This window comes from Ciconia boyciana, chromosome 7 (assembly GCF_034638445.1).
Source record: "Ciconia boyciana chromosome 7, ASM3463844v1, whole genome shotgun sequence".
NCBI lineage: Eukaryota > Metazoa > Chordata > Aves > Ciconiiformes > Ciconiidae > Ciconia > Ciconia boyciana.
Genome location: NC_132940.1, coordinates 32,661,678 through 32,677,548, shown reverse-complemented (window position 1 = coordinate 32,677,548; position 15,871 = coordinate 32,661,678). Strand labels below are relative to the sequence as shown.

Sequence of the window (15,871 nt, the reverse complement as noted above, 5' to 3'; positions counted from 1 at the left end):
AATGTGATAATGTTGTAAAGGACTAAAATTCTTAACCACAGATGTCATACTGCAAATAAGGAATTTTTTTGTCTTGGATAATTAACCCAATTTCTTTTAACAGAAAGTCCTCAGTCTTTTCATTTTCTATATATTCCACAACATGCTGCTTATTCAATTGAACATTTCTTTTTGACTGTTCCAGAAGAGGAAAATTCAAGGAAGTATTTTGTCATTCTTATTATAACTATTTTCTAAGTTTAAGAGTTTTAAGAGTTGGTTTTAATTCTGCTTATAGCAGTTCTTCATATATATATATATATATATGTGCATATATATGCAATGTGCTGTATCTGCCTGTTCTGGCAGTAATAGGCTCTAAATGGTAAGGGAGGTGTTATCCTAAGAAAGTATTTCTATATTGCAGCCCAAAACAAGTACAAAGAAAATACAGGTAAGTAAGATAAGATTCTAAGTCAGAAACATTCAGGTAAGAGCATAGTTCCATTAGTGGTACCAAGATGGAGCTGGTGATTATATACAATAGAATTAGCATATGAATTGCTTTCAGCAGGAATTGCTGTTCTGTTACGGAAGAAAATAATTTTGTACTCTGAGACCTGAAATAATTTTTTTCCTATTCAAACGTCTTCATAATCTCTGCTAATCATTAGAAACAAAGTGGTTTAGTGTACCGGTCTGTTTAAGTTACAGAAACTGAATGTGCATGCTGCAGAACAACCACTTTAAAACCTGTGTGTTTCTAAGGTCTTATTTGTCTGATTCTGAAGCGAATGAAAACAACTCCTAAGGATTTGATCTTTGTTAAAACAGAGCAATTATTCTCTCATCCACAATCTTTTGGATTATTTTTAATTTGGATGAGGGAATCCTTCATCAATGGAATATCTGAGTCTTTACTGTGTAAATGCCATTTTCCTCACTTCTTTGTGAAGCGTGTGCCTCACAATCCCTCATTAAATAGCAACAGAACAGAAGCTTTCATCTTGCACTCCCTTTTACTCAATGCAGTTTCTCACTGTTACAGCCAGTTGCTAGTATTCAAACTGAATGCTTGTTAGTTTTGAATGACAGTACTACTTCTGTGACCAATTACCCGAGACATCTTGATGCAGTAATCTTTGGAAAATAAACATGTATTTAAGACACGAGGGGAATCCTTTCCCTTTCTTTCTCCTACATTCTGAGTATGACTGTAGCAATGAACAGCTAGAGGATTGAAGCTCTTTAGCTATGGAGGCCATAATTTGTAATAGGGCATTAATCTGATTTCTTATCGAAGGAAAAGCAGAGTCTTTTTTTCTGTAGCATCCAAATGGTATGCTTTCCGATGCATGTCAGTGCTTTTCATGTATTCCACAGTACGCTCATCTGTCAGGCTCTCCAGCTGGTGGCAGTATTTTACAGTTTGACATTAATCATTTACTTACGTCATGTAGAGACTGCACCTGAATTAACATTTAGTAAGCTGAGCTGATAGAAAATCAAATCCCTCTCCTTTCATTTTCTGAGCATCAGAAAATACAGTGAAGCACTGGGGTGTGAAAAGAACTCCAGTGTTGAAAAAGGCAGTGTAGAAAACTGTGGTTTAGAACAACTCAACAAACAACATTGATATTTTCATTTTAAAAATCCCAGTTAAGACCATTGATTGAAAATGACAGAGTAAAATGTACCATTCCAGCACCAGCATGCTTTCCAATCCCTTTTGTCATCAACTAGTTAGTTTCTTTGTTGGAAATTACAAAGTAAACATTAAAATCTTCACATATGCTAAGAAAAAAATATCAATAATAAGCTTTCTTTCATATTTTAATATTTCAGTAATTATTTCTTTAATCTTCTGTTTCTGGTCTTGCTACCTTAGCGAAAACAGCTAAATGCATGCTTTATTTTGGAATTAGCAAACTGAGGCAAATAATAAAATATGTGATTGTGGAGAAATCAGACTCTAGATTAACTACTGATGTAGTTGCTAACTACTAAAAAGGCAGGGAAGAGTACCTGTTAACTGGAAATGCAGGAATGAACCACAGGGTTTTAAAATAGGTCCATATCCAGACTTTCTTTTTGAGGGTTCATCTGCTCATGGAGTGTGATTCGTAACAACACTGAAGGTCACAACACTTAGGTTGTTGGGCTTTCATGTGGGTGACCGTTAAAAACATGTTGCTTAATGCCAGAGGAAAGACATAGTTTTGATCAGGAAGGTGTATAATATTCAAATTGAAATGGGTAGAAAATAGTGAGAAACAATAATGTATTTGTTACTGCTTATGTTTCCCATTATTATCTTGCAGAGATTCACTTCAGTACATATATTATCTTAAAAACAGTATTTTTATATAATTCCTTGAACTCAGGCGAATGTGAGCAGCATTTCTAACAGTGCTTATGAGTTCTTACACTCCTTCTCACTGCACGTTATCAAGTGATAACTATATTACACAAACAAGACAGTTGTATTTCTTTGTTATTTCTGTTGCCACCTTTCAGTCTCAACACTGTTTATGTCAGTCTGTGCCCAGCAGATTAGGGAGAAGCATACCAGTTACAATGGCAGGGAGAGCAGATGATGCTATTAATTCAAGTAGTTGATACAGAGGCTCCCTAGATTTAAAAAAAAAAAAAGTGTCAAAATTACCTTGGATAAGGAGGGTTATTTGTTATCTTTATATCATTCTGTATCTGGACTGAAAAGGACCTCCTGGGCCAAAGAAATGCTTCTCTGCTATATTATGCCATTATGTGACATGGCATCCATTTCATAAACTAGTAACAGCAGCAATATTGCTGGTGGAAGGCCATTTCCCTTATTCTGGTTTAAATTTATTACTGATCATTTTATACTGATCTACTCTTACATCAGCATTGTCCTTTATCTTAAATAGTCCCCTTCCAGCAACACTCACACTGTTTATCACCTTGAAGTATTTATAGATATTATTAATATTATTTACTAAATAAACCAATATTCTTAGTGTTCTTGAACTCTAGAGCATCTTAGTAGTTCTCTTTGCATCTCCTCAATTCTGTATTAATCTTTTTAGAGGTGAATGACTGGATCTTTAAGAGAGGTCACACTATGTTTTCTGTATTAATGTTGTATTTCCTTATTTCTAAAAAATCTGCTTTATCTGATAACTATGAGGATTGTATTGTTCTCTTATGTTTGTATGAAATAGTATTTATGACTAACCAGAGAGTTCCACAAATACTGTTTCACCACCTTAGGTGTGGACTTCTGTAAGAGCACAAATTTTGAATAAAATTATGCTGTACTTCTGCATACATTCACATTTCACTTCTTAATGAACATGTAGTGAATTGCAGGTTTTCTTTTTTCACTTTCAAGGCATTATCTTCTTTGGATAGACATCTGACCTAACCTGTCTCGGATTTTGTCCATCATTTATCTCCTGAATTACCACTTGCACCAACCCAGAACTTTAAAATCAGATCTGAAATTTTTTTCTGTGTTAAAAGGCATAGCTCAGAAATTTATGCTTATGAGAAGTGGACATACTCAAAGATAGCCAGAGCAGTCATCCATTTTTGTGCACCTTAGATCCTGCTCTTCATGGGTAAGTTATACCTATTTCTGCAGGGAGCTCTGTGGCTTGCAGTGTAAACCAAAGTGGCCAATGTGACATCCCTTAGGATTACACCCCCTTTTATCACCCAACACGTCTGCTTCTGAAATTATCACTTGCCACTATCTAGCCTGGGGCATTAGTGTTTAAAAAGTACTGTAGTCTTGTAAGAAAACAAACAAGGAAAAAGCCAAAGGGTTCAAGTCGTAGCAGCAAATAATGAAATAAGTTTTATCAGTCAGATGAAAACAAGCAGTATAAAAGGAATAGTTAAGTTGGACAACCGAATTCTTCCATATCTTACTGAAATAAGATACTGATATTTTGTATAATCTTACTAGCTAAACTTCTGAGGATGTCAATGAAGATGGGACAGGTGCTTATTTTAGGCAAAACTTGCATATTATCAATGCAGATAATTAAAACGTGAATTGTCTTTCAGTTGGGGATGAAATTGTGCCAGTTATTGTAACTTTTTGAGAGGTATCACATGAAAAGTGCACTGAGTGTGTAGGCAACAGGGCTTAGGCCTTGTATCCAAGAGATAAAACAGCTATTTCTTTCTCTCTCTGCATACAAACGCTCTTACTTTGCATTTGCAGTGGCTTAAGGAGCCTCAACTGATTTTTAAAGTAGCACTGCTTTAAGCTGGAGGTTGGATGAAATGACATACAGGGTTCCTTTCCAACCTAAAGTGGTTTTGGTTCTAGGTGATCTGGTATAGTCCACTCTGCAAGTGTATTAAATCTTCAAAAGGCTATTTCCAAGATAAAACAGAAGTGTCCACATTAGAATCTAAGGCAAAAGAGATGTTGGCCTTTATATTTATACCAATTTTTTTATAGCTTCTTCACATAGCTGATCCCAGGATCAGAGCTGAAGCTTCTGATACAGAAGTGGATCCTAACGCTTTGGTGCTAGAGATCAGAACCAACTATTCTGTTTTCAAGGTCTTCTCCATTAGGCAGGGGACAAGAAAATCAGTTTTTAAGAGGCTCTCAGATAACTCTTTTTATATTTCTAGTTCCTAAATCGAGGAGGTCCTTAAACTGTAGGTTTTGCTGGGCTGAAGAACTCCTCCCCCAGACACACTCCCCCTACCCCAAAAAGCAGTACTTGGTGACTTGTTGGAGATTATCTCTTTAAAAAGAGAAATCTGTACCTGAAAACATCCAGAATCATTCAAATTCCAGACTACTGATTTTCCAGCCCTAATATAACCAATTTTCTATTTTTAAATGTCCACGTTTATCTGCATGCTAAAAATCCATCCTGTCCTGACTAGTTACTTAGCCCATTTGATCTCCTCCTCACACCTAAAGTCAGTTCAATTTCTATTAGGTGAATATTCACCATAAATTTTGAATTTTGAGGGAGGAAAGGTGTTCTCTCTTTAAAGGAATAGAAGACTGAAAGCAGAGAAAGTAACATGAAATTTGTTGGACTGCATTTCTTTAGCAGGACTGAACCCTGATTTATATATTAATGACACCTCCCCATTATATTGTCTGTTCATAATTTCTAGATGTTGGAAACGGAAGATGGTGTTTTTGGGACTACATATAGTTCTGATTTATATTATTATTTGTTATTATTAATTATTGTTATTTAAATATACTGTATGTCTCTCATGTACCTAGCAAATCTTGTGATTCTATATAAATTTTTTTCTTAAGTATGTAATTGAAGTAAATAAAACTATAAAAATAGTCATTCCAGATCAGACTTGTAGGCTTATCTACCCCAGTATCTTGTTGCCAACAGTGGATACATGGGAAAGACTGCAAGAACAGGGCAATAATATTCTTTTTTTTTTTTTTTTCTCTATCAATTTGTGTCTTGGAGACTCTCTGAGAAAGAAGTGGTGTCTCATGTTTAATAACTCTGTATGGATTGTTATTCCATGGGTTTGGTGACATTTTGAACACATGTAAACTAGTAGCCACAGAGATTTTCTCAGCTTAATTATAATTTTGTTTGCTTTGAACCTGTCACCTATGAGTTTCATGTGAGGTTACTGGTTCCTGTGTTGGAAGGCATTTTGGACAGCTGGTACCTCTTCACTTTCTCCACATAACTCATAATTTTATAAGTCTACATATCCCTCATCAACTGTCTATTTTCCAGGCTTAATATTCTTAGTCTATTTTTTGTCTCCTCATCTGGAAGCTTCCCATGAGCCTTATTCCCTCTATAAATACTTTTCTGTCTCTATTATCTCCTTTTGAGGTGGGAGGACCAGACTAATGCATAATATCAAAGATGAAAACACATCATTGAGTTATATTGTAGAATAACGGCATTCTTTGTTTAGATCTCTATTCCTTTCCTATTAATTCCTACCATTTGATTTATTTTGTTGACCTCTGCTGTTCACTGAGCTGATACTTTCATAGAACTGTCCACAGTAACTCCAAGATTCATTCCTGAGCAGCAATTGTCAGCTCAGAGTCTATTATTTGTATGTAAAATTGATACTGTTCCCCATATGCATCAATTTACATTTATCTACATTGACTTTCATTTATCGTACTATTGCCCAGTCATTCAGTCTCTTACGGTCCTTCTGCAATTCTTTACTGTAAGTCCCTGTCTTTAAAACCCTGAATAATTTAGTAGCATTTGCGAACAATGTCACCTCACGATTCATGCTCTTTTCCAAGCCATTTAAGAATAGTCCAACCAGCACAGACTCCAGCACAGATCACTGGTGGAATCTACTATGAAAAATGGTTTTATCATGTTCTCTCACAGAATCACAGAATCATATAGGTTGGAAAAGACCTTTAAGATCATCGAGTCCAACCGTAAACCTAACACTACCAAGTCCACCACTATACCATGTCCTTAAGCACCTCATCCAAACGTCTTTTAAATTCCTCTAGGGATAGTGACTCAACCACTTCCCTGGGCAGCCTGTTCCAATGCTCGACAACTGTTTCAGTGAAGTAAAATTTCCTAATATCCAGTCTAAACCTCCCCTGGCACAACTTGAGGCCATTTCCTCTCGTCCTATCGCTTGTTACCTGGGAGAAGAGACCGACCCCCACCTCTCTGTGACCTCCTTTCAGGTAGCTGTAGAGAGTGATAAGGTCTCCCCTCAGCCTCCGCTTCTCCAGGCTAAACAACCCCAGTTCCCTCAGCTGCTCCTCATCAGACTTGTGCTCTAGACCCTTCACCAGCTTTGTTGCCCTTCTCTGGACATGCTCGAGCACCTCAATGTCTCTCTTGTAGCGAGGGGCCCAAAACTGAACACAGTATTTGAGGTGTGGCCTCACTAGTGCTGAGTACAGGGGGACGATCAATAATAATGATAAAGATGTAAACTTCACTAAATCCATATTACACAGTTGTGATTAGACCTGAAGAACAGAAAGGACAAAGTAATTTCTGATAAGATAAGAGGTGAAGCTCTTATTGTGGGCATGAGGTAATTCGTATGGATTTTCAGAGCTGTTCTGGTGCAGAATTTGTGTTATCCTTTCATAGGAAGAACTTGAAAGAGAACTTTCTTTTTTGTTCCTCCAGTTTTAGAATCTGTTTAGCTTTTCAAAGTCAGTAATTTTTGCCACTAAAATGTTAAAGGCAATCCAATTCCTTTTTTTTTTTTTACAGTTGACATAGAAAAGAGAGATGCTACATCAGCATTGATCAATTAGCAATTGATATAGCAATTATGAAAATGTTTAGTTTATCTCAGTACTGACCTTTCAGTACTGTGCCCATTATCATAAAAATTTGATATTCTTGTCAACACAAAGCGCAGGATAGGAGGCAAGACTAGTGGTACTTTTTCAGGAAAGACTGGGCAGAGGGAGGACACAGAAGGCTGGGCTGCTCGCACAGGGAGAAAGTGGGCAGGCAGAGGAAGCAGGGGGGGAGAAAGGAATCTATAGTGCTCACATGGGGTCGTAATTTTAAAATTATGCAAGGTGGGCAGGTTGCCAGTTTTTACAGCAGGTTGTCATGCCTTGTTCAACATGCAAGTGAGAACACTGTTATCTGGGAACTAAACCAGTATGAACACCTAAAACTAACACATTTGTGCTAAGGCTTTGTGCACTCTTGGCAAAATATTAAAGATAGAAGCTGCAATAGTAATGATGGCACATACTTTTTTCCCCACAGAAAACAGTACAAGAAGCACAAAGCTCACACTTTGACTGTCATAAAATGACAGATAGAAACCCATAGTTTTTCTTGGAGTCCCATGAGCTTTTCCCAAATATTTTCTCAGTTTTTATATACATATATGTGTGTGTATATACATGTATATATAGATTTATGTTCTATAGTGTTCCATATGTTCTTCTAATTTGGTATATTTTAAAGTACAGAGATTTATAAAGGACTCCCCATCAAGATCCTTGGTATCTTGCTACAGAATTCAGAAAATATAGATAATTTCAAGTTATATTCTATATGGTTTTATTTGCTTAGAGAGTATTTTGCCATTAGCCACTTCTGAGTTCAGTGGACCTCAGCTGTGTATGTCTGAGCAGATCTTAACTGCATCAGTACCATGTGAGCAAACAGACATTTCATGGATAGGAAGGCCAGAAACAGAATTTAACTCTACTTAAAGACCAGCTAGTCTATGACATGGAAATCAAAGCATGAGTAATATGTGTTTACTCTATGACATTCTACTTTAGTGTGCAAGTTACTGCCTTTTGGGCCATTTTTAGTTTTTAAGTTGACTTCAGTCAGGCCCTTCTGAAGAATGCAGAACAGTAATCTAATGGCATGGATTAAAGTAATGAAGTCTACATGAAGGAAAAATCGCAATTCCTGGTCAGACGGGTAAAAATAAGATGTAGTGTTCAATGAGGATGTAGAAGTATTTAAGAACGATAGGGAGTGTAAAAAGTCTCAAACTGCAAATCTGAATGATGGTTCACTGTTATGCTGTGTGAAAGGAGTTCCTGAAAAACACAGAGCATTGGATTTCAGCTGATAATTAAGGGTTTTTTTGTCAAGCCTGGGAATTTTTCAGATTTGAGAGACCTCTTTTGAAACAAGAAATCTAGGCCTGATGTAAAAATCATAATGATGGTAGTAGACCACATCTCTTGGGAAGCTAATCCTGTAGTTAATTTTCCTCATTCCTTAAAATTTGCACCTTATTTCTGTACCTGAATTCATCTGGTTTTAGCCTCTAACTATGGGATCCTATTAAACTTCCTAGAATTAAAGACTTAATTTAATAATCACTTACTCCCATTTTTCAGAAGTGCAGACCTTACCCAACATGAACGAAACCTGAATTTCTATAAGGATGAGAGTTAGCTATCAGCTTATTAAAGTCTGATTTATGCAAGGAAGAATTTAAGGCTTTTTACATGGACCGTGCTCTGAATTATCTGTCCTCTTGCCTGTTTTGCCCCCAAGTCACAAGTGACTCTACCCATTCATCTCTGTGCTTCTAATCAGTTCTGTAACTTGCATCCCAATACACACAGTATAATGCTCTCATTTTTTCCTTTTTAATGTTTTGAGCAATGTTTTCATTCACATGTGGAAGATAAACCTAATGTTTCTAGAATATCACATTTACTAGCGTGTGTTTAGATTAGATGGAAACACTTTAAAATTTCAGAAAAAGTACGAAACGCTACTTCCTTTCCTTTAAACCCTTTCACCCTACAAACATACAGTCTGGTAAGCTGAAAATTTAACCCGTGATAGATAACTGATCAGCCCTGTGCTGTTTAAATATACACATAATAACAAACTGGATAATAAACCAGGATCTCTGGAAGTGCATGCTGAGGGAGTTTGGAAAGTATAGGAGAGTTCCCATGACAATCTTCGCTATAATCTTAAACTGGAATGAAACATGTCTTGGTTATGGTTTCTTTTTTTCTTAAGAGAGTTGTGCATAGCTTCTCTTGAAAAGGACCTCAGTAAATACCCCTAATCTCAGCCTAGACAGAATTGCTGTAGCCTCCACCTCTTCAGAACCCTGCTCTGTGGACTAGTCTATACAGAAGATTTTCATCTGCAAAATAGTGTTTCACAACCTGAGATACTTAAATCAGCTTTCAGAAGATGACCTGTATTAAATTCAGTTCAATACTGGACAAAATTTGCAGGTGCTTTAGTTGACTTAAATCCCATATCACCAGAGGATAAATCGTTGAGGCCTCATTGTCATCATCTGTCATCTTTGACCTATGACTTCTGCTGATTCTGCTTTAACCATTTCCCCACCTGCTTCATGAGCCAAGGTGACCTGTGTGGATGGGGCTATTTTTGGTAGTAATGTCCTGTTTTAAAAAAAAAAAATCCTCATCCAAGAAATTTACTTGTATTTGAAAGGCATCCAGTATGGGTGGTGTATCACACTGAATGCAATTAGTTGATTGTTCTAATTTTCCTCTGCTTTTTGTAAGACTTATCTAGGCTTGTTCATGGTAAATTAAAATTATTTTCATATTTTAACTACTCATGAACTTGTTTATTATTTCAATTCAGCGACCCCATGCTATGGATTTTTACTTTGCATTAGTATTTTAACTAAGTATGTTTTTTCTTGACATGCTAGACAAATGATTTTTAGAACTTAAATATGCATTTGCAGAAGTGTTTGCAATTAATGTTTTAGATCTGTAGAGCTCCTCACTATATTTTAAATTACCACCTTTCTGTATGTTAGGTATGTATGGGATATTACTGTCTGTTCCAGTCGGAAAAGTGTATTGTTCTGTTACATAGCCCATTTTATAATTAGGCAATTCAAAAATGAAGCAGCATAAAAACATGCTTTCTAAAACACAGACCTATGAAATGGAGTAATAACTGCTAGGCTGTCTTTACCCAGATGGCAGAGGCACCTGGCCTGTTCCCTGCATAGGAGTGATGCGAGGCAATTTAAGGTGTGAACATCATAGCATTGTCCTTACAAATGTGCAGTTAATTTCTAGAATCAATTCACATGTGTGTGCTGACATCACTCCCTCCCTGCCCATAGTCTCCAGATTTAGAAATGCCTCCTGAGAACACAGCGCTGGAAATTATCATTATTTAAATTATTTAATTCAGTGCCTCACAAGCTGTGCAAAGATGGGCTACGGCTTCTCAGCTCCTCAGAAGCTGCCTGCTTCTCTCTTCTCACCAGCAGTCCATCATGATGTCCTTGCCCCTCTTCCATTCATCACCCAGGAGGGATGAGTGTCTCCTGCCCTACCTGCCTGTCTCCAGGTTGCACTGAGTCTGTATTTGCATTATTCAGAAGCAGATCGAATACAAGTCATTATATCAGCTGGCAGGCTGGTTTCTTCCTAACCACTGAATGTTAGAGGATGCAGTTCAGATAATGTAAGCCTGGGATTCGACAGCAAAAGCCCCTCACAGCTGAATTGATTTAAGGTAGATGGGGAGGGGAGCTCAGCTGTCCAGCCGCTCACTATTGGCTTCTTATTACGGCATTCTCCCCCGAGACGCTCTCTGCATGCTCATTCACCCCCTCCTCCTCCTCCCAGCCCCCTCCTTGCCTACCCCTTCATTACTGATTCACAGCGAGAGGCAGCAGCGGCAGCCGCCACGCTTGTCACGAATCAGAGATTGCAATGAGCTCATCCTTTTCTCTTCGCAGCTTCAGAACTGCCCTGGCTTTATTGCTCTTACTGCTGTCTGCTTGCACACACACCACAGACACTGAGCCCTGAAAGCTCTCCATTGCTTTTCTCCGATCTGAGCTTTCCTGCACTCATTTTCTGCCATTTTCCTGCTTTTTAGGTACATTTTTAGATCCATGTTTTCTCTGTCTTGTTTTTCAAATCTGCTTTGGACTTTGGCTGAGCCAGAACAGTGGATCATATTTTTCCTTGATTCTTAGCAAAGATGTTTTTCTGAGAGACTGACGGGCGTTGCTGTAGGCAGCCATCCAAGCCCATTTCAAAGATCTGAGGCTGGCTCTCCTAATCTTGCACTTTTTGAAATTACGGTTCAAAGCCTGTTCTTCTCACTCTGGATACTTACTACTTACTGCTCATGGAAGAAGGGGTACCTTGCAAAACCCCAGCTGCCAAGCTCACACCACCTGTCAAAAAGTCCCAGGACATGCATGACGAGAGAAGCAAGCTGGTGAATGAGTATGCATGTCGGGTGCTGGAACTTCTGGGAATGGGGCATCGCCTATTTGTGCCTCGACTGCTTGCGGTGAGATCACATTTTCTTGAAATTAATTCATTGCAAATTTTCCATCTTCCCTCCCAAACCTGCTTCCCCCCCTCAGGATTCTTGACACTGAATGGAGGTGTAAGAGGTCTCTTATTTTTTCCTCTCGGCTTCTCATAATCCATCTCCTAAGCACTGAGTCTTTCTTTTTCATGTTAGCTCAGGAGGGCTGGAAACTAGTCCTGCTAATGGGGATCAGTGCTACTCCTTAACTAGCTTGAAGGGTTCACAACCAGGGCTGCGTTGTAAAAAAAAAAAAATCTTTCCTAAAGCCATGAATGCTTTTGTTCTCAGTCCTGTAATGATTCCAAATAAGCAGCATGCCTGGTCTACTTCTAGATACTGATGGAAAGTGCATTAATGCTCAGCATTTCAAATTTTATACTTGTGACATCAAAGGTTAGTTTTAAGCATTCATAAAAATTCAAGCTATATTTTTGGCTTTCTACTGTTTCTGTGTTTGATTCTGAAAAGGCACTTGACACCAAGTAAAAAAGTTTAAAATACATGTGTAGAATTATCTGGGAAATAAATTGTTAAATGTGTTTTTATCTGTCATAGCAAATGATGTCTGTATGTGAAATGGCCTGAAATTGGTGTGGCATGTTAGAGTACAGAGAAGTACGCTTTTATAATTTCTACTGCTGTACAAAGCAGACTCAAACCCACAAAATAGTGGCAAATCCAGAAGTCAGTACCTAGTGCTAGCTGGATCTGCTCTGGGGTACTGTAACTAAACCTGGCTGCAGCTCAGAGGTACACTTGGTTGATGGCCTTGTACACCAGAATGTAATTTTTATGTGATGCATGTGAAGACAGTTCTTTACTGATCCCATCCCATTTTCTAGTGGGATGGTGCCTTTCCTTTATTTCCATACCCTGTGCAGTCCTGTACTGAGTTACATATAGTGACCTGACTTGCATTTGTGTTGTCCTACTGAAGCCTATCTCCGTGTTCTGCAGTACACTCACTTAAGTGAATGTGCTCTGCGTATTATAGAATGTTCAGTGTTAAAAAAAAAAAAAAGTGGGTGGTTGAACCGGTGTGTCCCTGCGCTGTGAGACGTTAGATAAAAATAATCACAAACTCTCTGATTGCTAGTAAAGTGCAGATGAATTTGGATATCTACAGTCACTTGTAGAATTGAGTATAGTGGCTAATAACGTATGGTTGAATCTGTTGTATGTGTAAGCGTTATTCCAGTTTACCTCCAAGTGTACCTAAACACTCATCCATCCCATCCTGCTGATGGTCTCTTGGGCAAGGACTGCCAAATCATTCTGAATTGTTTTGTGATGAGCTCTAAGGAAAGCAGAGACAAAACCGCTAAGCTCTTTTTCACTTGACTTAATCAGGCTTTGTATCTGGCCCTCCAGATGGAGAATACCAGGAAATTTAGCATACTTCATCACCCAGGCAGCTTAGCTTTGCTGAATGACATAATATTTTTTATTCAAAAAGAAAAAAAGAGGGGAAGAAAGGCAAAACAATACAAATAATGCTTGTGTTAGTAGAGAGTCTTGACTTGTGGAGTCAATGTGATTTCCTGTCAGGTTTTATTAGCTAAATATACCTCTTCTGACATATATCCCTTTTGATATGTACCCCTTCCATAGAGGAGGAGAGACTGTGATTCTGATAATTTTTTAAAAATGAGAAATCTCCGAGGACCAAGAATTTGTACTTTAATCAGAACTGAAGATACTTCAAAACCTCGGTGTTTCATAAAATTAAGAACTAGATTCTTTTTTACGTGCATAACCTTCTCCCTCTGCTGTGGTTTTGGGAATAAATGCCTAGGATGGGCAGAATATATGCCATTGTAGTGTTATGTGAGAAACATAATCTGTAACCTTTATGCCAGCCTTACAAAAATTCAGATCACCTACTCCCTGCATCAGCTAACTGCGATGATGGGCAAGTGAAACAGCACTAATTCTGTGTGGGTTTATCCCCTTTGGGACGACTGTGGGTGAATGGAGCTAGTAGTTTTTGTGTCTGTGCTTATCCACATTTATCAGTATTTTATGTGGCAGAATGAACGTTGCCTTTCTAAGTCTGGAGCTACATATAAACGCAGTGGTGAAATTTTAAGTAGAGGGATACTACTGGGTGTACACAAGATTATTGCCATATTTATGGATGCCAACTCATTGTGCACAAAACCAAAGCTTTTTTTTTTCCATAATGCTTTTGTACCAAACAGTGTTTTACAGAGAGCACAGATTTTATTTAGGAAAAAATGTGTTTGACAGTATAGCTTTCACAGTAAAGAAATGGACATAAGCGATGCCGGTAAAAGGAGTCTTTTGATGTATTGTGCTAGAAGTGCATGCCAGTGTAACTGTAGCAGCATAGCTTTACCCATCAAACTTTCCCAGGCCTGGATCCCAAGTTTATCCACTCTCATTCTCCTTGGCAGCACAGAAGGTCAACTTCATCCTCTTGGAGTCCTTTAACAGATGTCACATCTGTGGCTCGTGTTTAAGGGCAGCACAGTGCACAGTCGTGCAACATGCAGCGCTGCAGTCTTGTTGCTATCAGTGGAAGAGGAGCTATCAAGTTAGAAAATATAGCTCACATACCTTGATTTTACATTGCATATCTTCTTAAAAGAACTTAAAACCACATCTGTGTGTGTTATAGATTAAATATTATGTTCTGAAAAATTAGTTTGAGGATACTTGTAAACATTTTGAATTTACCAGTAGCAAATTAAATAGTGGAGTATGACCAGATTCTTTTCAGCCTTTAACTTGGTCTTGTTCCTGACACATGTTCATTAAAGTGTAAAAAAGGCAGTTTATGCTCACTGACATTCTATAGAAATTCTAAACGTATATACTGTATACATAGAATTCTATAGAAACTTGTAATTTTTATCTGTTTGTATGAAAGAGGAAGGATTAAATTAAGGAAGTGTAGTGTGGTTGGTCCGAAATGTCTTCTGATGTATTAGTTCCCAGGTGGGAATAGGAGTTCTAGTTGATATAGTCAGTAATAAGTGAGACTGTAGAATTAATAATTGAAGACAGAGAAATTAAATTAAAGAAAAAAGTCAAGGCTTTGTCCTTTGTCTTAATCACATTTTCCTAAATATTTTGGGGAAAGTAGTAGTAACATTATTTACTTAAAAAAAATAATCAAAATTAAGATCATTTAAGCCTCTCAAATTCCGTTCCTGTCTTTTGAACATTTGCAGTTTTCCAGAACTTTACCTTTAGATTTGAAAGCTTTGCTAGTACTTCTAGCAAAGGGCTTTCCCTTAGTTTTAACTAATCCATATAAGATAATTTTACGAATATATTGAAATACTTAAGTGATGTGGGAAGGACATTTGAGGGCATATTTAGTCAAACCCTAAAAGGCAAGCTGAGACTTTTGGTTATAGTTCTCAGTGAGTTTCCTCTTTTGCCTGGTTTTAAAAATATATTTTAACCAAAAATATGATTATTTGGAAATTACATCTAGAATAATAAAAAATGCCCTGAAGTCCCAGGGTGCACAAAAATGCAATACACCTGCCAAACTTTAGTTATTGGTTCATTAAACTTACAGATGGTTTAGTGAAATAAGTTGTTCATGAGTTCCACAAGCTGAGTGATGCAAACCAATGAATTTACAAATCTCTGCCTGTGAAACAGCTGCCAAAAGGTTCCTGAGATGTCTTTGTGATTTATTGATTAAAATCACAAAATGTCAAGAAATGTGAATCTTAGGATGCCAACATTGCTTTTTTTTAAGTTTTTCTGGTACTGCATATATATATATATATACACACACACACACTGATTTTATGTTGCTTCCTGTTTTTAATCAGTACCTGAAGAGGTTAGTTTGCAGAAAATATACCAACTACGCAACCCAGTTAATGTTGCTCTCAAAATATTACTTTGATTTCTTGTGATTTTAATAGTGAAACTAATTTTTTGATCAACAGGTTATTTTAATGAAATTAAAATATTCAGCGAAGTAGAAAGAGCTGAACAGTATAGGCTCTACCACTCATTTTATCAAACCATACAATGTGATGGTTTATAATTTTTCATTACTATAATCTTAGTTGAGCAAACTCTGTCACATAAGTTCTTATTTC

General features: G+C 37.3%; 1 protein-coding gene across 9 annotated transcripts in view; it reads left to right on the top strand.

The window, feature by feature from the left end:
• The window catches only part of RABGAP1L (RAB GTPase activating protein 1 like), a 254,532-nt gene that overhangs the window by 168,447 nt on the left and 70,214 nt on the right, over window positions 1-15,871 (top strand). Inside the window, exon 1 of one of the 9 annotated variants that reach the window (XM_072866797.1) lies at window positions 11,290-11,756. The exons of the other annotated variants lie outside the window; for them this stretch is intronic. Within the exon in view, the coding sequence (XP_072722898.1) occupies window positions 11,589-11,756 (168 nt within the window). The 5' untranslated portion in view covers window positions 11,290-11,588. Of the gene's footprint in view, window positions 1-11,289; window positions 11,757-15,871 lie in introns of those variants that run through there. 9 annotated transcript variants of the gene reach the window in all.